The 21,902-nt window shown below is 65.7% G+C and overlaps 3 protein-coding genes across 3 annotated transcripts in view; 2 read left to right on the forward strand and 1 right to left on the reverse strand.

Annotated features, from left to right (window-relative positions):
- The window catches only part of CHLRE_12g559300v5 (uncharacterized protein), an 11,232-nt gene extending 5,966 nt beyond the window's left edge, over positions 1–5,266 (forward strand). The window contains exons 12-17 of the mRNA XM_043069148.1: positions 543–661; positions 2,235–2,381; positions 2,628–2,727; positions 3,154–3,291; positions 3,759–3,823; positions 4,234–5,266. Coding sequence (XP_042918856.1) covers positions 543–661; positions 2,235–2,381; positions 2,628–2,727; positions 3,154–3,291; positions 3,759–3,823; positions 4,234–4,717 — 1,053 coding nt within the window. The 3' untranslated portion in view covers positions 4,718–5,266. The remainder of the gene's footprint in view (positions 1–542; positions 662–2,234; positions 2,382–2,627; positions 2,728–3,153; positions 3,292–3,758; positions 3,824–4,233) is intronic.
- A 958-nt stretch (positions 5,267–6,224) lies between these two features.
- Positions 6,225–9,065, forward strand: CHLRE_12g559250v5 (uncharacterized protein). Its single transcript, XM_001702760.2, has 5 exons — positions 6,225–6,980; positions 7,105–7,308; positions 7,424–7,546; positions 7,628–7,744; positions 8,407–9,065. Exons 1-5 carry the CDS (start codon positions 6,708–6,710, stop codon positions 8,467–8,469), a joined length of 780 nt encoding a protein of 259 aa, XP_001702812.1. The 5' UTR covers positions 6,225–6,707; the 3' UTR covers positions 8,470–9,065.
- Positions 9,066–9,068: 3 nt separating this feature from the next.
- On the reverse strand, positions 9,069–21,854 carry CHLRE_12g559200v5 (uncharacterized protein). Its single transcript, XM_043069147.1, has 19 exons — positions 21,583–21,854; positions 19,499–21,502; positions 19,086–19,336; positions 18,427–18,917; positions 17,747–18,278; positions 17,476–17,614; positions 16,967–17,164; positions 16,492–16,839; positions 15,742–16,290; positions 15,090–15,272; positions 13,723–14,859; positions 13,171–13,467; positions 12,864–12,988; positions 12,611–12,739; positions 12,232–12,388; positions 11,824–12,053; positions 11,422–11,625; positions 10,048–11,267; positions 9,069–9,741 (listed from the first exon to the last, which is right to left on the reverse strand). The coding sequence occupies exons 1-19, from the start codon at positions 21,703–21,705 to the stop codon at positions 9,503–9,505; spliced, it is 8,556 nt and encodes a 2,851-aa protein (XP_042918857.1). The 5' UTR covers positions 21,706–21,854; the 3' UTR covers positions 9,069–9,502.
- Between the last annotated feature and the right edge of the window lie 48 nt (positions 21,855–21,902).

The following is a 21,902-nucleotide window of genomic DNA, read 5'->3' on the forward strand; positions in this document are numbered from 1 at the left end:
CCGCACACACACACAAACACACACACACACACACACACACACACACACACACGCCTGCACGGAGGGGGGTTTGTAGATACCAGCCCAAAGTACACCGAACCCAATGCAGAAGAGCGAGGAGGAGAGCGCGGCCTCTGCTTTGACAACGGAGTGGCAGGGGGCCAGGGGGGGCGGGGACACGGGTTTCTGAGTTTCCGAAAGAGCGGGGGGGAGGGGGCACGGGTTGGGTGGGCGGCCGCGTGATGGGCGCCTCCGTCCGGGCCGCGTGTCCCCAGGGCGTTGTGGCCGCATGGCCGCTGCGTGTGGCGGCAGTGGTGCTGGCACTGATGTGTCGCCTGGTTGCGCCGCGCCGCGAGCTGCCCACACACGGCGGACGGATCCCCTTCCTCTGCGCGGCTGCGCACCTTCCCCGTCACGCACACCGCCACCGCCTCTCTAGCCATGCCTGAAAGGTTTTGGGCTCGCAAACACTGTGCGTGCGTGTGTTGAGGGCACCGAAACCGTCTGTGAGTATGTGTATATGTGTGTATGTGCGCGCGCAGGTGTGCAACGTGCCGTTCGCGCTGGTGACGGTGGTGGGCATCCTGCAGCGCTACGCCTACGGCGGAGGGCCGCAGCCCGAGGGCGGTGCAGCCGCAGGCGGCAGCGCGGCGGCGGACAGGTTCGTGTGTGCGTGTGTTAAAGAGCACAAGGAAAACGTTGCGCAAAGACAGTGCATGCGATGCAGCAAAGCGACGGTTTACGGATGTTACCTGAAGTCACCTCGCATACCTGCTGCGGTGAGCCGCCGGTCTTACCAACCGGAAATCGCGCAACCCCCGCTACTCTAACCTCGAGGGGGGATTAGTGTCCACACGCTCTCAAGGGTGCAAACCCATGCATGTGCTCACGGTACCGTGAGGCCCAGGCACTCCTACAATTCCTAGCTCCGCGTCGCTACTCCTGGCCGCTAAGTCCAAGCTCCCGCCCAATCCTCGATGAAATTCTCACCTACGAGCGAATAAGAAACCAACAGAGCACAGGGCGGCAGCAGGGGAGTGTCACGAACAAGAGCGAAGGAACATGTTAGCGCGGCGGCGCGCGACGAGCAAGAGCAAACACGCAGCCCAGTCCCAGCCCAATTAACTATACTAGGGGTTGCGCGATTTAGGAAAGAGACGGAGGGTGGGCGACCACGAGCAAGTAAACAGGCGGGGGACGGCATGGGCGCATGCATGACGGCAAATGCAAATGGGGTGTCAGCACCATGGGCTGGCGGGGGAAAACCCCGCTCCCCACTCCATGGTGTGACGGAGGCGGCACACGCTAGGTACTCCCCTCATGCGGCCATGTAGCACCAAGTCCAAGTACACGCACAGCTTATGGGGACGTCGATGCCGCGGGGCAGCGGCATGGGGAGGGTGGGCCCAAAGTCAGTACAGGTTATGGCGCAAATCAGAGGAACGCGACAAGCAGGAGGAACACGGCGCGCCCGAGGCGCCACGAGGCCCCCAGCCCGGTCCCCGACCCCGCGGAACGGGCTCCAGGCCTAGTGCCCAAAACTCCGACAAGATAGCAATTTTCGGTAGCATCGTCCAGACGCGACGGCACGCAGCACAGCACTGTGTGTAGGACGCCGAAAATTACCCTTCGACAGATTTGTGAGCATAGGGCAATTTCACCACCAGAAATTGTCCATACACTCACAAATCAAGTCGCTAAAACACGAGCCCTAGAGGCCCCGGCACGCCCGCGGGACATGAACCGGCTCGCGCACTTGTGTTAAAGAGCACAAGGAAAACGTTGCGCAAAGACAGTGCATGCGATGCAGCAAAGCGACGGTGCGCACGTGTGTGTGTGCGTGTGTGTGTGTGCGCGCGTGCGCACGTGTGTGTGTGTGTGTCCTGCGCATGCATGGGCACGCCCGCCGCGCCACACGCCGCCACCAGGCATCCCCCGCCACCGTGGGGCTGGTCCTGCCTCTGCACCCACCCACCTTGGGCTGCAACGCCGCGCCTGAGAATCCCCAACATCGTCTGTCTGGCCATGCCCGCAACCCCTTCCTGGACTGCCGGGGTACCCTCCATCCCTCTCCTCATACCTGGGATCCCCATCTTCACTTGTCTGGGTTTACTCGGGTTGGGAGTAACCTACCCCTCTCCTCCAACAGCTGTATCGCTTTCCCAACCATCTTTGCAACCCCCCTCCGCCTCTACTAACCTACCCGCCTCCTCCACTAAACTACCCCCCCCCAGGCTGTCCAAGGCCGCCAGCCACGAGGACTGCCTGGTCAAGGTGCTGCGCCTGGCCGCCAACCTGGCCATCTGGCCCGACGCCGGCCGCACGCTGGCGGAGGAGGAGCATGTGGCGGGGGCGCTGCTGGCGCTGCTGGAGCGATACAGGTGGGGGGAGGGGAGGGGAGGGTGGGGGAGGGGAGGGGAGGGGAGGGGAGGGGAGGGGAGGGGAGGGGAGGGGACGGGAGGGGAGCGGAGGGGAGGGGTATTGCCATCGAGGCTGTGTCTTTCGGCACGTGGCGGGCGCAGCTTTCTCAGTATCCTCCCGCACACACGCCCGCCGGCCTTCTCCCTCTCACCTCTGCCGCCACACACCCCCACTTCACCCACTTCACCCCTCCTCCCCCCCTGCAGCTTCGAGGCGGCCGAGGAGCTGGTGCTCAACACCGTGTGCGCCCTCACCAACCTGTCCTTCTACCAGAGCGAGCAGCAGCCGGGCGGCTTCACAAACAGGGTGAGCACGCCCTAGGCGCCCAGAGATGCTTGAGCGGCCTTTGCGACGCCTCTCACGGCCTGTCACATAGGAAGGAAAAGGCGGCGGCGGCGGTCCCGCGTCAGTGCGGTGGCCACAGCGCGCACACCAGAAAGGATGTGCCGGCCCCACCGGACCACATGCGCCCGCCCACGCCCACGCCCTGCGTCCAGCGCGCCTACCCCCACCCGCACCTGCTGAGTTTAGTTTGGGCTGGCATCTACAACCCCACCTGCTGAGCCTGTACCGCTCTGCGGCATTGCCACACCGCCGTCGTCTCGCTACCGTATCATGTGCCTGTGGGACCTCCCCCCCCATAACATCGGTAACAACGCGTCTACTATGCGACTGTACCTGCCTACGACTTCACTTCTTAGTTAATCATGAATGTAACCCCCCGCCCCGCAGGTGCTGCTGCTGCCTCCCCCCCGGCTGCTGCCGCGCATCACGCCGCTGCTGCTGTGCGACAACGAGGAGGCGGTGGTGGAGGCGGCGCGGGTGTACGGCAACTTCTCGCGCAGCGCGGACGTGCGCGACTACATGCAGGTGAGGGGCTGGGGGTTAACGTTGAACCAATCCCGTAAGGAAACAGTCGCGCGGCAAGGAGAACTGCATATGCGAGTAGGGGCTGGGGGGGGGGTTGTAGGGATGTTTGGAAAAGCGGTACAGGATGCACTGAAGACTGCAGACGAAGTCGTTACCACATGAGCGGCCGTCCGGGCGGACGCGCTCCAGCTCGTTGTCCCTCCGTGAAGCTGGGGGGGGGGGGGGGGTCCGGGTGAAGGTGGGGGCCGGGGGGGGGGGTTGTAGATACCAGCCCAAACTAAACCAAACCAAGCCAAGGAGCGGAGCGCAGGCAGAGGCGACAGTACAGGGTTATGGGGAGGGGGTTGTTGTCAGGGGCGGCTGGTACCGTGTCGGAGTTTCCATGCGCATGCGCTCTCGCCGCCGGCGGCGCCGCCGCCGCCCATCCAGGACACCTCGCTCACCTGACCACCCTGCACCCTGCACAGGCCACGCGGGTGGTTGAGGCGCTGGTGCTGCTGCTGGACCACAGCAACGCCGAAGTGCTGTACAGGTGAGGGAGGGGAGATTGTAGATACCAGCCCAAACTAAATCGAACCCGATGCAAAAGCGCGAGGAGGAGGAGGAGGAGGAGGGGGCTTCATGCCTCACCCACCCGCCACCGTCCGATGAATGCGCCCACTTCGTCAGCTTTCGGGCTTCTCCCCTACCTACCTGGGTCTTGACATGCCCTGTCCATGCGCACCTCTGGCCAGGCTTTCGCGTGGTGATGGGACTAGCTCGCTGAGCTCGGGCGTGTAACCCCTCCCATTCCCGCCTTACAAAGACGCTTTGTGAACCCGTCTTGCGAAACCCCCTTCGGCCTCTCCCCCTGTAACCCGCCTCTTGTGCGCCCTGTCCCTTGATTTTCTACCGTCTACCACTTAACTAATCATGAATGTAACACCCGCTTTTCCTCCGCAGCGTGTGCGGCACGCTGATCAACTTCACCATGGACGGCAGCCGCCGGGACGTGCTGGGCGGCCTGGGCGGCGTGTCGCGGTTGGTGGAGGTGCTGGGGCGCACCATGGCGCAGGGGGAGCTGGGTGAGCGCGAGGAGGCCATCGTGGAGGTGGTGTGCAAGGCGCTCTTCAACGTGGCGTCAGCGGACGAAGGGCCGGCGGCGGGTGCGGGAGCGGGGGCGGCAGGAGGGGAGGGGAGAGGTGGCGCGGGGGCGGGGGCGGGGGGTGCGGAGGGGAGAGGGGGTGGGGAGGGTGGCGGGGCGGGGGCGGGCTGCAGCTTCCGGCACGAGGAGGTGGTGGAGGTGCTGGGGCTGCTGGAGGTGCTGGAGGCCAGCTCGCTGGGGGAGGCGGCGGAGCTGGGCGCCGTGCTGGGCCGGCTGGGGGGCCAGATGCGGCGGCTGCAGGCGCGGCTGTCCCTGGAGGAGCTGGAGGCGTTGCCGGAGTAGGGGCCCTTGCTTAGGGAATTCAGGGGTGGGAGGGGGGCCAGCCGTCTGTGAAAGACGGAGTGATTAGGGGGAGGATGGGCTGCGGTGTACAGTGTAGGCCAGCTTGGGAGAAGGTGAAGGAGGTTTGGGCGGGCTCGGGCGGAAGCCGCGCGTGTGAGCCTTAGTCCTGTACATTTCCGTGTCACGTGGCGGAGGTCTGACTTGACGGGACGGGGGTGACAGTGGGTTGAGGCGGGTGGATGGGATGAGCTCTGGCATGCGAGCGGCGGGTAGGCAGGTGTACAGACACGCGGCTGCTGTGTGGGGGTGTGGCGAATTATGAGCACAGCACATGATTGGAGTGGACTTGTGCGGCTGGGTAGCATTGCTTGCTCAGGTAATTCATTCACGGCAAACGACCCGCATCAGCCTGCAGTGCCGCCGCGCTGCCCGTACGTCGGCCTTGCCATGTGTGTTAGCTATGTCTGTGAAGGGCTAGCTGAAGTGAGCTGAACGGTGTTCGGGACTGCGGGGGACTGTTGTGCAGCACAGCCTCGCAGCATTCCACTACACCATCATGCGAAGTGCGGCAGTGCAGAGCAAACGGCCCCCAACCAGTGGGGGACTGGGGGATGGCTATGCAAGGTGGCTGTTCAAACGCAGGCAGCCCTCCACCACGCCGCAGCCGGTGCTCGCACATCCTCACAACCCCCACATACATGCTGTCCTGAGCCCTACAATCGTCTCCATGCCGGCTTGCTGCGTCCGCACTGGCAGCATTCGGCCGTGCGCTGCGCCCGTTGCACAGTATGCACACCCTGCAATAGCACTGCACCCGGTGTACACTTGGGTGTGCGATGGGACAGTGGTAAGGCACTAAGTCAGGTTGGTCGACGCCCCGTCCCTGCAGTGCGCATGCGCTACGACCCCCACCAGCTGCTACTCGACAACAGGGGGAAGACGGCGGAGGCACACAACGCGTGAAGCCAATATTGCCCGAATGCCGGCGCCATGTCATGGACGTGCAAACGGCTGCGCTGCGCCACGGATATACCGGTCGTCAGGACCGCCCCGTCGTGTTAGGATCAATCCGCCCCGAACTTGACCCATCCTCGCCAAACATCCTTCGCCCCTCACGCCTGCCGCAGGGTAAGCTACCGCCAGACAAGGTCATTTCCACCAACAAGCTGGGTGCGGAGGAGCGCGAAAGACGCAGGGCCCAACGCATGACGGCAGAGGTGTCACACATGAGCCCCGTCCAGATGCCCGGTGGTCACAAGCAGCGCACAGCCGCAACTGCAGTATGCAGTACTCCTTAACACAACCCGTTTGCAAGTAACGCTTGCAGAAACAGGGGCAGGGGTCTGTGAAAGCAGCCGACGTGCCTCGGCATGTCCTGGCGAACATGGCCTCCGCCCTGCACATGTCGCGCCCCAGACCGCATTGTGCGGCTGTCGAAGGCCAATGAAGGACAAGTCCCCTTACGTCTAAGTGCTCTGGGCTGTTGAAACACCCAAACCCTGAAAAAAACGCGCGGGCACGAACTCCGTGTTGATTCCCGCACCAGGCACGGGCGACATGTTCGTTGGCGTTTCGACTGCGCTCCGCCACTTGCAACGCCAATGCGCTGTAATGGACGCTCCAGCGCCTTCGCAGCCAATGTCGCGGTGCATATGCGCGCCTGCGCACGCGCAGTACGCAAGGGGTGCATTGTCGCGGCATACGCGCCAAAAGCGACCTGCGCGCGCTGCCATCGGCCACGGCCGGTGCTTTACTAGAAGTACTTGGTAGCTTACCTTGCGGTCTGTACCGGCTGCGGCGTGACGGAGGGCTCCCTGCGTTTGAAACAGCCCGCTTGCATGGGCACCCTGGAGTTGTGAAAGCGAGGGAGTCTTCCGCTCTGCACAGCGCTCTGCTACGGTTTACAATAGCGTGGAACACTTAGACACCGTGCTTCACACAGTCTCACACACACCTTGCATTTAGCCCGCTACAGAGAGCACTAGCTGAGATGGCGGTCGACCGGGAGGAATGCGTCTACATGGCCAAGCTGGCCGAGCAGGCTGAGCGCTATGACGAGATGGTGGAGGAGATGAAGAAGGTGGCCAAGCTGGTGCACGACCAGGAGCTGTCCGTGGAGGAGCGCAACCTGCTTTCGGTGGCTTACAAGAACGTCATTGGCGCTCGCCGCGCGTCCTGGCGCATTATCTCCTCCATAGAGCAGAAGGAGGAGGCTAAGGGCAACGAGGAGCATGTCCAGCGCATTCGCAAGTACCGCACTGTGGTAAGCAGCGCTCGGAAGGGACAAGGGCTATGATCCTTCTGCGTCGACATGGGAACCTTCCGGGGCCCCTTGCACTTGGCATGGTCAACCAGCAGGCTGACCTTGGCCATAACCTGCTGCGCAGGTCGAGGAGGAGCTCAGCAAAATCTGCGCCAGCATTCTGCAGCTGTTGGACGACCACCTGATCCCCACTGCCTCCACTGGCGAGAGCAAGGTGTTCTACCTGAAGATGAAGGGCGACTACCACCGCTACCTGGCTGAGTTTAAGACCGGCGCTGACCGCAAGGAGGCTGCCGAGCACACCCTGCTCGCGTACAAGGCCGCGCAGGTCAGCGAAGAAGCTGGAGGGACTCCAGGTCGCGGGCAGTGACTGGGGCTGTGACCTCCAATGCCATGCGCTTTTGGCGATCGCTCATGCCCTCTGTGTTGCTTGCGACGCGCAGGACATTGCCCTGGTGGACCTCCCGCCTACGCACCCCATTCGCCTGGGCCTGGCCCTCAACTTCTCCGTCTTCTACTACGAGATTCTGAACTCGCCCGAGCGCGCGTGCCACCTGGCCAAGCAGGTCAGTGGCTATCCACTAGCGACGTTTTCGGCTTGCGTCCATCATACGCGATCCTCCTGACATTCCTTTGCGCGCCCGCAGGCGTTCGACGAGGCCATTGCCGAGCTTGACTCGCTGGGCGAGGAGTCCTACAAGGACTCGACGCTCATCATGCAGCTGCTGCGCGACAACCTCACACTGTGGACCTCCGACATGCAGGTGCGTTTTCGGCGATGCGAAGAGCCGGAGGCCCCTTGGGTGGCTAGCTTTAGCTTCAGCATGACGACAGGCAGCGACAGAAGCGCTGCAACGGGCGTTGGCAGACCTTTCAGGAGTCGCATGTGCCTGCCGCGCTTATTTGACTTTCGGCGGGCTTACATGACGTGAGCTTCGCTCCTAGGCCAAGCAGCTTGTCGTTCAGTTCCAATGCAGCAGCCTGCATGAGCGAGCTCAGGCTCGAGGTCAAGGCGGGTTTCGGCCAGCTCACATGCGTCGGTAATGTATACGGGCAACGTCAGCCCAGTGCAGCTTATTACAGTTGACTGCGATCATAGCCGTGCATGCCTTCATGCTCCATGGTCTCCTGAACGGCGGGGCAGCACCTCAGCTTGAGACCGAGTCCGTCACCCGTTTCCGCCACCCGTGCGCAAGCCGAGCAGATATCCAGCTGCCGTGTTCCGCCCGCCTCTTTAGCGGCAGTCAGCTAGTAAAGAGTCGCAGCACATGCATGCACAGCTCATGGCGCGGTCCAGTAACTGTATCCATGCTGGCCAGTGGACAGCAACAGATGCTCTAACGCGCGCGCCTGGGTTGTCAATCCCTGCCACCGGCACCGCCACATGACATTTGTGCTGACGTACTGGTGCCCATTCTCCCCACAGGACCCCGCTGCCGGTGACGACAGAGAGGGCGCTGACATGAAGGTTGAGGACGCTGAGCCCTGAAAGGAGCTTCTGCAGCAGCCGGGGCCGGGTCAGTAGCCTGAAGCTCGTTCTACACGTAATACGGGGAATCGTTTTTAGGGTTTGGGAGTGGGCCTGTTCTGAAGTGCACGCTTCAAACATGGCTGCACGTGTGGTCCACGCACGGTGTTCGTCACATGCATTGTTGTCGTGGCTACCCGGGGTCGATAAATTCTTTGCCTCAGGTGACTGGTCCCACACATAGGCGGGGAGATCCGGTGGGGAGTTGCGCTTGTCGAGGTCGGCGTGAAGTGGCGTTACAGCTATCTCGTCGGAGAACCCTAACTACGAGAGTGGCGGGTCCGAAGACGTGTCATGCAAAACACGTTGTGTGGGTGCGTACAGAGGGCCTCTTGACATTGTGTTGGCCATCACGGCCCAATGCGCACGTTGACGAGTCCGGGTACATTCCGTAAATTCAATCGCAATGCGTAGGTTCTTAGACATTAGACCGCCATGAGTGGTGGGGCCGACTGCATACGTTGGACCAGACCGTGGCGCTGGCGCTGTGAGATGGAACATATGTGAAGTGCGTGAGGCGTGTTGAAGCGCACTAATGCTTGCAAAATGGCTTCCATGGCGCTGTGTGCCTCTCTGATCTTCTGATGGGGTTGAAGGGCTGCTTGCATGTGCCAGGACCGTGGCGGGGAACAGAACTGGAAACTCAGCAAAGTGCACTGGGCGAGCAGCTGGATGACGCTGGATACCGTATTGTTGACCTGCCGTACAGCACTGACAGCCTTGGAGGCGGTGCGAGAGAGCCGGGGGCCAATGAACAGCCCAAGCAGTAGGGTTAGGGTCAGATGCCTTGAATCGGTTCATGGACACCAGTTATTTAGCTGGGAAGCACAGCCAAAGGGGACTCATATCCCGGCCCGAGGAATCAACCCACAAACAACAGGTCAACTAGCCCGTGTTGCCTATGCCTAACCGACTTTGCATCCATTTTATATCGACATCTTTACAACAGAATTGGCACGCTTTCTCAGCATGCAGCCTATGCGTTCCGCCCAATTCACCGCCTAGCTCCTGGTGCAACCCGCAACAGCACAGCAGCAGTGCGCAAGGCGGCCATTGCCTTGCGCAGTAGCACCCGCCGCCGCCACTCCACAGCTAGCTGCCGCTGCGCGTACCGCCTCCAAAGCTGCCGCGTGGGCGTGTCCAACCTTGTGACGTCGGGGGGCAGATGACACGCCGCCGCCGCTCGCCGCCCATTGCTTGGCCCAGACTCATCGGACCGACATGCCAGCAGTTCTGCATCGGGAGCAGGCCGTCAGGGCGAGCGTTACTCAGCGTGGCGGCAACATGTGGACACAGCCTCTTTGACACTAAGGCTGCTGCGGTGCACCACGATAGGCACGCTGGGCGTGCGATGGGACAGTGTCAAGGCAGGTTGGTGAAGTCCCGTAGGGTGCAGCTAATTCCCAGACCCCAGAAGATGGCAAACAATTTGCAACGGTGCACCACGATAGGCACGCTGGGCGTGTATTCCTAACTACGTCTAAGCACGCAAATGGCAGAACGTAACAAGACCCGCAGCAGCGCTGGGCGTGTGCATACCTAGCGGATCAAGCAGGGGCGTCGATGACGAGCTCTCGGCCTGCAGCTCAAAGCCGCTGCCGTCGCGCCTGCTGCTGCCGCACAGGCCCTGACGCGGCCCACCGCTGGAACCGTGCAGCGCCCAGCTGTCAGCGCCAGACCAGGGCAGCCGCGGCCCCGCCAGCAGGGCTGCAGGCGTGGCCTCGCCGGCACCCATAACACCAGGCATTCCAGAGGTGCCACTGATGCTCGACTGCAGGTCGTGCGGGCTGCACGTGTCAACCGCGCTGCAGGAGGGCTGCAGGGGCGCTCGCCCCTGCTCCGACACCCACACATCGGCGGGCTGCCGCCCGCCGCCGCTGGAGGCCGCCGCGATCTGGCTAGACACGTCCTGTGAGGGCTTCGGATGGAGCGCTACACCGTACGTGACGTGGTCGTTGCATGCCGGCTCAGGGGCCGGGGCCGCGCCACCACTCACACGGTTCAGGGGAGCCAGGGCCCTGACGTGCTTCCGCCAGTCCAGGTTGGGCCCAGGCGCGTTGCGGCGGCCGCCGGGCGCGGCGGTCACTGCCGGGGCGCCTGCAGCCCGGCGGGCCGCTGGCGGCGCCGCTGCCTGGCCTGCCGCCACGCCCTTGCCATGTTGCACCACCGGTTGGCAGGCGGAGGCGCAGCTGGAGGAGCTGGAACCCGGCGTGGGCAGGAAGGCCACTCGCGCGGCGACTTTGGCGCCGACTCCCGGCTGCGGCCGCGTTGGCCCATGCTGCAGGTGCGGCCGCTGCGGCGGCGGCGACAGCACGCCCGTCACCCGCTCCGCGTGCTGGTCCTGGTGCTGCTGGTGCTGCTGGTGCTGCTGGTGCTGCTGGTGCTGCAGCTGCTGCAGCAGGTTCTGGCACGCGCGCTGCTCCTGCTCGTAGAGCTCCAGGTGGCGGTGCCGCCGCGGCTGTGCCGTGAGGCCGGCGCCGCCGTCGAGTGCCGCCATCGTGGCGATGAGCGCCTCGCGCTTGGCCCGCTCCGCCGCCGCCAGCCCGTACCAGCCGGCCACGCACCGGCGCAGCCGCCGGCCGGCGTCGTGCGCCACTGCCGCGTCTTGTCGATGCGCGTGCAGCCGCGCCCAGGCCAGCAGCACGTGTGACTGCAGGCGGCGGTCGCGGTGCAGGGACGCGGTGGAGTGCAGGCGGCGCTTGGTGCGGCTGGCAGGCACCCAGGCCGACCAGGCAGCCAGCGCCAGCTGCTGAACGCGGCTGCGGGCGAGGTGAGGGGATCGCAGGGATGTAGACGGGAGCGTGAAAGTCAACTTTGGCACATACATAACGGCAACCAAGATCTAAACCGTTTCGTTCTCCATGAAATGTCGCGATGTGTTATATTCAAGGATTGCATTCAGATGCCGCTTACCGCTTGCGCCACGTCGCGGCAAGGGCGGCTGCCCTGCGGATGTGGGCCCGGCGCTCCGTCACCTCCCGCCACTGCCGCAGCACCGCCCGCCGCAGCGGCCCGCGCAGGTGCCGCTGCCGGTGCTCCTCTGCCAGCTGGGCGCGGCGCTCGGGCAACTCCCACAGCGCCAGCAGCGCGCGCGTGGCTAGGGACCGCCGGTAGTGCCTGAAGTGAGATGTGCCCAGGAGCGTGGTGGGTATCAATAAGCATGACGACATCAGGTTGGCAAGGGCTGCCCGGGTGTCCAGGGCTTTGAGCTTGGCCCACAATACACAGGAAGAGGCTCGCTGCGTTGTAGTGCTGGCCGCAGGCCACCGAGAACCCGAAGGGCCTCTGGGTCTGCCCCTCCGAAGGCCCACACACCTTCGCGGCTCGGCGAACGGCGCGCTCAGCGCCGCCAGTGCACAGCGCTGAAGCCGGCGCCGCCGCACGTCGCGCTCGCCGGCGTAGCCGCGATCGCGCAGCCGCGCCCTCAGGCTGCACAGGCTGGTAGGTTCCTCGCGCTGCTGATGCACGTGCCGGCGCCACGCGCGCAGCAGCCGTAGCGCGAGCCGCGTCACATAGCGCTCCTGCCACACCGCCGCAACCATGGCCTGTGCGGTGGTCGAACAAAGGGGAAGGGCAGCGCGTTCAGCGCTTAGGCGACATACGAGGCTCCTAACAGACGATCAGTAACTATGCAGATGTACCTTGTAATGCGCCGTGCACTCGGCATGGCAGGCCTCTGCAACACCCCGCACAACGCCGCACGCGCATCACACCACCACGCACCGTCCATGCGCTGAAGGCGCGCACTCTCAGCAGTGACTCCCGGAACACCACCGCCGCCTGCTCGTTGATGCGCTGGGCGCGCTTGGCAGCGCGGTGCTGCTGGTAGCGGCGCAGTCGGTCGAAAGCGGCACGCAGGGCGCAGTACTCGGCCCCCAGCCTGTGTTGACGTGTTCCGCAACGAAATGGAACGGAACAGCGCCAAGATGTTCAAGAGCCAGATTCTCATATGGATGACCGTGATTATGTAATGAGTTGCATGCTCGGCTCTCAAGGGGGGCGGGCGGACTCAGGCCGCACAAACCGGACCAGTACGACCGGAGATACGGTAGCTGTGACAGCGGTGGGGGTACACCAAGCAAAAGCCTGGACGGCTGCTTACGTCTGCAGCGTGTCGGTGTACTCCTCCCACAGCAGCTCAGCGGTGCTGAACACGCGGTGCAGCAGGCGCCGCGCCCACAGCACATGGCGCCAGTAGCACAGGCAGCGACGCAGCAGGCTGCGCCGGTAGCTGCAGGCAGGTGGCAACAAGCAAAGAGGGCGCAAAAACCCGTAAGGTGGCCATCAAGTCAAGCGGGTAAGCGTGCGGTTGGCTAGGTAGGTAACACGGGCGGCGGATCCATAACCGTACTCACACATCTGCCGCCGCCGCCCTGCGCTGCTTGCTGCGCTGCACAGCCCGAATCCCGGCCCGCCAGCGGAGCAGCAGCCAGCGGCGGTGCTGGTCGCGTGCGTCCGTGTCGGCTCTCAGCATTGCCTCCTGCACTCACATACAATGAACACAACAGCGACAAGTGTAACTACGAAGCACCGCACCTGAGCTACCCCGCTCACGCGCATCCCGCACATCACTGCCCCCGTATGGGGACAACTAGCCCACTAGCCCAGCCTGCCCGTGCTCCTCGCGCCACGAATCCCTCATGCCCCGTGGCCCCCGCTCACCCGGCGAAGCCGCCAGGAGTTCCACCACCGCAGGATGCCTCGCAGCAGCCGGTCCCGCGCCGCCGCCCGCAGCAGCGCTACCAGCACCGCCTGCTGCTGCCGCGCCTGAACGAACAGCCGCCATGCCGCCCAGGCCCGGAAGGTGGCGGCGGCGGCGGCGAAGGCGGCGGCGCGGCGGCGGGGCTCCGCCACGGCCTGCTGGAGCAGGGACAGCGCCCATCGCAGCCGTGCTGTGTCGGCTGTGAGCTGCAGCGATGACGCTAAGGAGCCCAGGCCGGCGACGTGGCTCCTGAGGGCCTGGGGGCGCAAACATTGGGGTTGAATTTTTGTCATGTTTCTATGAGTATGTGCGTGCGTGTTTGTGCGTGCGTGCGTGTGTTTGTGTTTGTGTGTGTGTGTGTGTGTGTGTGTGTGTGTGTGTGTGTGTGTGTGTGTGTGTGTGTGCGCGCATGTGCTTTCCTGCAGGGTGAGTAGCTGCTGTGCCGTCAGAGAAGATACGGTATGACATGGGTACAGGGCTTGTCACAGGGCCGCACGACGGCAGAGTCGTACCTGGAACGCCTTGCGGGCCAGCTTCCTCAGGTAGTACAGACACGCCGCGTCCTCCACACTCCTGGCCTGCAGACCGCCCACCGCGGCGCCGCCGCCGTCGGCGCAGGCCGCCCCCGGCCCTGCGCCGACGCCCGAGGTGGGCGGTTCACAGTTTAAATGCTCCGCTATCCCTGCTGCTGGTCCCCGCAGTGCGGAGTCTGCTTCGTTGTATGCTGTCGTTGGGACGCCTGCGGCACGTTCGCTTTCGGCTGCGATCGCAGACGTGTTCTGCTGCTGCTGTTGCTGTGCCTGTTGCTCACCCCAGCCACCAAAAGACACTGAAGCCCCTGGATCCGTTCGCGCCGCGCTGCCGCTCCCGCCGCTGCGCTCGCCCTCGGTGCTGGGGTTGCGGTTGTCAGGCTCGTCCTGGCTGCCCACCACCCGCGCAAACACGGCGCGGGGGCTGGAGGGTGCAGCTGGCGGCAGCGGCGGCAGCAGCGGCCCGTCATGGCTCGCTGACAGTGTGAAGCCGAGCACGCGAGCGACCTTGGCCTTCTGTCGCCAGCTGCTACCGGTCTGACCAGCCGCCGCCACTGCTGCTGCTGCTTCTACGGCCTCATCGCGCTTGTGCCCGCGTCTCTGCGCCATCTGCCTCCTCCCCTCACTGCCTGGGTACTGCGCAACTGGCTGCGGGCCAAAGCCCATGCCACTGCCGCCACCACCACCGCCTGCCACATCGGTGCCGCCACCGCTGCCGCTGCGGCTGCGCCGGCGCGCGCTGTGCACAGGGCTGCAGTCCGTGCGGGCCTCGGGCGAACGCGCGGCGGCGGCGGCCAGCGCCGACCTGGCCATGCGCGCGAGCTGCGCCGCCGACATGCTGCTCAGGCCGTGACTGCGGCTTGGACTGGGCCGCTTCGGAGCTGAGCCGGTGCTAACGGCGCCGCCGCCTGCGGGTGCGTGGGGTGCAGCCGCCGTGGGGCTGGCGGCGGCGTCACGGCGGCGGCCCCATGCCACGGGGCTGCTGCTGGTTGTGGTGGTGAGGGCGAGGGAGGAGGTTTCGTCGTCGGAAGCGCAGCCCGCAGCCGCCAGCCGCCCCGGGCGCAGCCGCCGCTGCCACTGCGGCGGTAGGTTGCGCACCTGCCACTCCCCGCTCGCGTCCTGCGTACATGCATAGAGGCACGCAGACCAAACCGGGCACAGGTCAGCTCTGGGTACCAAAAAGGCGGCAACACCTCTCACACACAAACAGCATTGTGGCCCAGGGGTCTTGCTACCAACACTGCATTGTGCACGGCGTCAGCCCAGCCCATGTACCCAGCCACCAGCCCCTCCGCATTACGCCACGCCCCGCCACGCAAATGCTACGCCACGCCATCGCCGCGCCGCACCTGGCACGCCTCCACGCCGTACGCCTCCACCACCCGCGCCAGCGCCCGCACCAGCTCCCCCGGGTAGTGTCCCAGCCGTCCGCGCAGTTGCGCCCGCGACTGCGCCAGCTTGGCGGCGGCGGGCTGCAGCCGCAGCAGCTGCGCGCGGTGGGCCACCTCCGCCGCCTCCACGGCCGGCGGGATCTGCGGGAGGCGGCAACCACCACGTCCGTGTTCCAGAAACGAGTAAGTCGTCTTGTTTGTGTGTGTGTGTGTGTGTGTGTGTGTAGGTGCGTGCGTGCGTGTGTGTGTGTGTGTGTGTGTGTGTGTGTGTGTGTGTGTGTGTTAAAGAGCACAAGGAAAACGTTACGCAAGGACAGTGTATGCGATGCAGCAAAGCGTGTGTGTGTGTGTGTGTGTGTGTGTGTGTGTTAAAGAGCACAAGGAAAACGTTACGCAAAGACAGTGTATGCGATGCAGCAAAGCGTGTGTGTGTATGTGTGTGTGTGTGTGTGTGTGTGTGTGTGTGTGTGTGTGTGTGTGTGTGTGTGTGTGTGTGTGTGTGTGTGCGGGTTTGCCGGTAAGCACCGTGTGCGTGCTTACCTTACCTACCCACCATGCTGCGGAGAGCAGTACCGCTGTGCAGTACCCACAGCCCTAGCCCCAGCCTCACCTCCGCCACAGCCGCCAGCACCGTCCGCAGCTCCGCCAGCGCCGCCTCCGCACGCGCGCGCACCGCCTCAAGCTCCGCGCCTATCGCCCGCTGCCGCGCCACCAGTGGCTCCAGCAGCACAGCCTGCTGCTGATCAGCCCGCGCCGCCGCGGCCTCCGCTGCCACCGCCGCCGCCTGCTGCTCCGCCACCCCCGTCGCCCCCGCCACCACATGCGTGTCTCCGCCTAGGTCCATCTCGCCCTGAAGAGCCTGTCGCAGCCCATGCAGCCGCGCTTGGAGCATAGCCACGGCCTCGCGCGCGCCCTGCTCCAGCTCCGCCGCCTCCGCCGCGGCAGCGCCGGCGACGGCGAGCTGCTCCGCCGCGGCGGCGACACGCACCGCCGCCGCGGCCGCGGCGGCGCTGCCTGGCGTAGCTAGCAAGGGCTGTTGCTGCGATGGCGGCGACTGCGATGGCGGCGCGGTGGCGGCTGTGTGTGCCTGGGCCAGGGCGGCCTCTGCTGCTCGGGCTGTGGTGGACATCATCTCCACCGCTGTGATCAACTCTTGGACCTGCAGTGCATCCCACATCCAGGTTACGGGCACTCTTCAATCATTTGAAGCAAACCGCAACACGATGAAAAGCAGTGTCAAAGCTCGGGCCGTTGGTAGCCGACCTCCACGCATTCACTCCTCAAACTACACCCACACCAGTCCACACGTGCCATTACCGAAAATCGATCCCAATCCCATTCCCAATGCGCTCGCGCTCACCTCGAACTCCGCCAACGACACCACCTTGGCAGCCTCCACCACCTGTGACTGCGCCTCGCCCACACGCAGCGCGTGCCGCTGGGCCGCGTAGAGCGGCGCCGCGGCCGCCTCCGCCTGCACCTCCCGCAGGTGCGCCATCAGCGCCGACTTGAGCCCCAGGGCCTCCGACAGCCGCCGCTGAGCCGCCAGCAGCCGCTCACGCCCAGCCCGCTCGCCCTCTCGCGCCGCCTCCAGAGCCGTCGCACTGGCGGCCAGGGCCTCCGCCGCCGCGGCGACCTGCGCGGCCGCATGCGCCTGGCGCTGCCGCGCGGCCGCCTCTGCACGCGCGGCTTCCGCCACCAGCTCCGGCTGTTGAAGCAAAAACCAGCACAGCCACAGCGCACTCACAGTCCTAATTGCTTGATTGGTTAAAAAAAGCAGCGCGGCTGGTTCACGCGTACCGTAACAGCAAGGCAAGAAGAAACGCGGCGCGCACCTCTAGTGCCTTCTCCAGCGACTGTAGCGCCGCCCGCTGCTGCTGTTCCCGGTCCACCGCCGCCTGCAGCGCCTCCAGCGCCTGCGCGTGTATGGCCTCCGCCTCCGCCAGCTGCTGCTCCACGGTGCGGACCTTGTTCGCGGCGGCCGCAGCCACGGCGCGGCAGCGGGACAGGTAGCCCACCACTGCCTGGGCCTCCTGCGAGCAGGGCAGCCGCACACAGCGAAGCCATTAGCCAGTCATAGGCGAAGCACCTGAAGACTTTGGTGCTAGTGGCCATCGATTCCATACTGTAAATCGGTTGCATGGACCCGCTGCATTTTGACTACTTTATACCGGCACGGCGGCCACCCACAGCATTACCTTTTGGCATGGCATTGTCCACAGCACCAGCACACACACACACACACACACACACACACACACACACACACACACACACACACACACACACACGACACACACACACACACACACACATGCACACACACACACACATGCAGTCGTACCCGGTCCAGCGCCTCCAGCGCCGCCTGCAGCTGCTGCTGCTCCGCATGCGCCGCCTCCAGCATGCCGCGGCTGCTGTCCGCCCGGCGCTGCAGCTCCTCCGACCGCTCCTGCAGGCTGGCCCTGGCCTCCCGCCCCGCCCTGCGCGGCAAGACAGCGCACCGAACACATGCGAGGCTGCGTTTCGACACATATCCTGCTCCCGACTAGGCAGCATCCTGAGATACGTTTGGCAGGTAGTCTCGCACCCTGCTCGCACGCCGCACGACGCACCTGTCCGCTGCCTCCAGCTGCGCATCCACCTCCGCCGCCATCCGCTCCACCTGCTTCAGCTGCGCCAGCAGCAGCAGCACCGCCTGCTTGTGCCGCCACTGCCCGCTGATCAGCAGCCGAGGCGAGGCCACGCCGCCGCCGCCTTCCTGGCCCTCCTCCTCCTGCTCCTCCCCCCGGCCGGGGCTCTCCTCCCCACCTTTGATGCCAGCCCAGCCGAGCGCAACGCTCATGCGCGCGGGCAGCGAAACACTGCCTCCTCCTCTTCCTCTGGCTCTTCCGCCCTGCCCAGCCGCCGCCCACTCCCCTTTCCCTGACCCTGCACCCTCCCCTTGAGCACTACCATCCTGGGTGCTACTGGGGTCCGGGCGCGTGAAGCGCAGGAAGGCTCGGAGGTGCAGCAGCTCGTCCGACATGTCCACCATGAATTCACGGGCAGCCGCCAGCAGCCCCGACCGGATGCGCGGCAGCGCCGCCAGCTGCAGCGGCGCCGGCAGCGCCGCCTCCGACACCACCATGGGCGCGGCGCCCGAGCCTGCGAGCGTGCGGAAGGTGTGCGAGTGTGAGATAGCAGACAGAGCACAGGCGGCTCGAACATTGATGCCCGCACGCGTGTAGGTAGAGGTCGGGGGGGGGTGACTGTATGCTCCATGGAAAGCTGTGCAGGGAGCCCGGGCACTCACTCGCTGCCGCCGCGGCGCGCTGGCTGGTCAGCTGCTTGATGAGCTGCCGGCAGCGCCGCGCATAGAAGTGCCACACGCGCAGCGCGCGCCCCGCCAGCGCCAGCGCGTGCCGCTTCTCCAGCGCCGCCTCCCACACGCGGCCCAGGCTGCGGGCCACATGCAGGTAGCGCCAGTGCGCCAGCGCCGCCAGCAGCAGCCGCCGCCGGTAGTGCCGGTCCGCCGCCGCCCGCTGCCGCGCCGAGGTTGCCGACTGCGCGGCGCTGCCGCGCCAGCGCGCCAGTGCCCGCCGCTGCGCGGCGGCGCGGCACGCCGCCAGGATGCTACGTAGCTGGGCGTGGCGCTGGCACAGGTGGCGCCAGGCGCAGAAGCGAGCGCCCAGGCGCTGCCTTGTGAAGCGGCTGGTCAGGGTGGCGCGGCGCTGCGCCAGGTCCTGCCGGCGCGCCACCAGGTTGCACCAGCCCAGCAGCACGCGAGCCGCTAGCATCTTCTGCCTGGGAGCGTGCGTGCATGCAATGCTTGTTGAAAGAAAAGCTTTCGGAGCATTGCCTGCCACCACCCACCCAAGTTACCAACACCATCAACACAACAAAGAGGGCGCCCAGGTAAGGCACGAGCGCAGGTGTACCGCTGCCGCCGCTGGACCGGCGCTGCTCCCCCACCTGCGTGTCGCTGCCGCCTGTACGCGGCCCCTCAGCGCCCGCCGCCATCGCGCGGAGCGCCACCAGCACCGCCACGCCGCCGCCGCCAGCGGGCCGGCGGGGCCCTCCCTGGACTCCAACAGCTCCGACCTGTGACCCGCGGCCACCGCCGCCGCACGCAGCGCTACCAGCGCTGCCTTGAGCCTCAGGCGGCCCTCCAGCTCCACCAGCAGCGCCAGCGTGACGGCCGGCGGGGCGCCGGACGCGGTGGCCTGTGGGCGCATGAGCATGGAAGAGCATTGAGGACGGGTGGGAATGCGGCAGCCAGCCAATGCAGGTGTAGTGTACCCCGCACGCAGTGTGGTAGGGCACACGCAGATCACAGTATCGCTTCCATCGCGACGGCGCAGCACACCCGCACGACGACGACCCACCAACGCACGCAGCCGCGCCAGCCGCTCCTCAGGGATGCCGGCAGAACCACCACCACCACCACCGCCGCCGCCGCCGCCAGCCACAGGCGCTGTCGCTTCCATGTACGCCTCAACGTGCCGCCGCTCCCGCACCGCCTCCGCCAGCTGTGCCGCCACCTCCAACACCACCTCATGCTGCGCCTCGCGCTCCGTCGCCGCCGCCCGGCCCACGGACTGCATCCAGGCCGTGCCTGCGGAGGCCCACGCGGCGGCGAAGGCCTCCACGGGCGGCGGCCGCAGGCGCCCGCTGGCGCTCGCGTCCAGGGACTGCCGCACCACCACATCAAAGTTCCAACTTTCCGGGTGTGGCGACCATGCTGGAACGCCACCGTTCGTGCTGGGGTGCACAAACCCCAGACCAGCGTACCCGGGCGGGGCCGCCAAATGCGACATGGCTGGTACTCCTAAATGGTTCGCGTGGGACAGCCCTGCTGCTGGCGCCTCGGCTGCAACGGCCCCTGCGCTGTACACGCCCTCCCGCGCCCCCTCCGCGCTGCATGACGGCCACATGGCCACAGAAGCCTCCGGCAGCACCGACTGCTTGCCTTGCAGACCGCAGGCCTCCCCAAGGTTTCCGCCGGAGGTGCCGCCTGTCGGTTCACTAGCCGCCGGCGCTGCTGACGTCGGCGCGGACGCGGCGGCAGCCGGCAGGGTGAGGGACGCCAGCATTAAGTGCACCTGCTCAAACGTGGCCGCAGGTTCAGGTACCCGTGCGACCGTGTCCGCACCAGGCTGCGCCTGCTGCGCACTCCACCTGTGCCCCGCTCTCGTGGGCGTGCTGGTGGGCTGGGGCGGCGCGCTTTCAGCGCCGCTGGCAGTGGGCGATGCGCTAGGCAACCGCTCCTCCGTACTGCCTCGTGCTGACGGATGCCCAGTCGCGGTTCCAGCAGCGTAGCGGCTTGTTGGCGCAGTCCCGTGCATGCCGGCTGACATGTCAAGAGCACCAGTGTCCCGCATGTGCGCTGCGCCGGACGGCCGTGGCTGCATGTCCGCCTGCGGCTGGCCCTGCGCCGGCTGTGGCAGCTGACGCTCGCACACAGCCGGCGCACCCGTTTGCGCCTCAGATCGCCATGCCAGGTGCTGTTGCTGTTGGTGTTGCTGTGAAAGCTGTTGCGGAGGTTGGTTGGGAGGCTGTTGTGCGAGCAGCGCCTGCTGCTGCTGCTGCTGCTGGGGCTGCCCCGCCCACCATGCACCAGCGCCGGTGCCGCCGACACGTGTGGGTGAGGCCCAGACGCCACTGCCCGGGGAGCCATATGCGCCGCTGCCTACAAGCCCAGCACGCTGCGGCGAGGCACGTGCGGCATGCACGTGTCCCCCAGCAGCAGCTGGTGCCGCCGCCGCGTCCAGGCTGCTCGCGCAGCTCATGGCCAGGTGCACCCGGGCCGGCGCCAGCGCATCCACCACTGGGCTACCCAGGTACAGCCTGCTCGCGTCCTCCCACGCGCCTGTCGCCGCCGCCGCAGCGGTCATTTCCGCTTCGGCATTTGCTTCGTCGACATCCATCCCGGCCGCCATGTCCCATCCGTGCTGCAGTGCTGGCGCATTGCTGTCAAGCGAGTGCCGCCGCGGCCCCGCGCCGCCACTACCCCTTCCAGCTCCTCCTCCTCCACCGCCGCCACCATCACCACCGCGTGGCTGCGGCCGCCAGCCTGGATAAGCGCTGGGCATGGGCTCGGGCGATCCGGAGGGCGGCAGTCGTCGCACCGCCCGAAACATGCGCTGCACGAACGCTGCGTTCTGGCCGCTTTCCATCACTGCCGCGCTCGTTTGAGCTGCGCGCTGGGCCGAGCGCAGCCGCTCAACCGATGGCGTGCGTCTCCCAAGGCTCCCGATGCTAATGCTTGCGTGGCCGGGCGCCCGACGCTGATCTGGGGAGCTGTAGGCAGGGCCGGGGCCACGCTTGCGGAGGCTGAAGGAGACATTCTTGCGCACGCGCCGCGCCGGGGCCGGCAATGATAGCAAGCCCTGTGGCACGGTGACATAGCACGATACAGGTTATGCAGGGGGTCGCATTGGTGCCTGGCGTGGTGCATAGGACCACCCACCAGTAGGGACCCGCCCAGCGTCCCGGCCAGGGCGGCGTCCGAGGTGCGTCCAGGCGACGGGGCAGCAGCCAGGGTCTCTGCCGTGCCGCCCGACAGGGCCCCCCGGCCCAGTGGCGAATTCATCACGCCTTAAACATGTCCAGGCTCATAAGTTCTTCCCGCGATACTGCGTACCACAGGAAGTAAAACTAGTTGCGTGCCAGGGAAGTAAAAGGCGAGGTCAACGTCCAGTCCGTGCAATGCAAGGTTCAAGTCATCTGGAAAATTGAAAGAAGATAATAAAATAGGTACCTGATACGACAGAAGATTAACTCGCTTCG

The sequence above is a fragment of the Chlamydomonas reinhardtii genome, chromosome 12 (assembly GCF_000002595.2).
Source record: "Chlamydomonas reinhardtii strain CC-503 cw92 mt+ chromosome 12, whole genome shotgun sequence".
Lineage (NCBI taxonomy): Eukaryota > Viridiplantae > Chlorophyta > Chlorophyceae > Chlamydomonadales > Chlamydomonadaceae > Chlamydomonas > Chlamydomonas reinhardtii.

Bases quoted from the DNA above. Each gene is read 5' to 3' on its own strand.
- CHLRE_12g559250v5 (XM_001702760.2), top strand. From the start codon at position 6,708: ATGGCGGTCGACCGGGAGGAATGCGTCTACATGGCCAAGCTGGCCGAG. The intron at 6,981-7,104 runs GTAAGCAGCGCT...CCTGCTGCGCAG, and splicing joins TTCGCAAGTACCGCACTGTG to GTCGAGGAGGAGCTCAGCAA. The intron at 7,745-8,406 runs GTGCGTTTTCGG...TTCTCCCCACAG, and splicing joins TGTGGACCTCCGACATGCAG to GACCCCGCTGCCGGTGACGA.
- CHLRE_12g559200v5 (XM_043069147.1), bottom strand. From the start codon at position 21,705: ATGAATTCGCCACTGGGCCGGGGGGCCCTGTCGGGCGGCACGGCAGAG. The intron at 16,291-16,491 runs GTGAGCGCGAGC...GATGCACTGCAG, and splicing joins TGTCGTTGGCGGAGTTCGAG to GTCCAAGAGTTGATCACAGC. The intron at 11,268-11,421 runs GTAAGCGGCATC...CCTCGCCCGCAG, and splicing joins GCCGCGACGTGGCGCAAGCG to CCGCGTTCAGCAGCTGGCGC.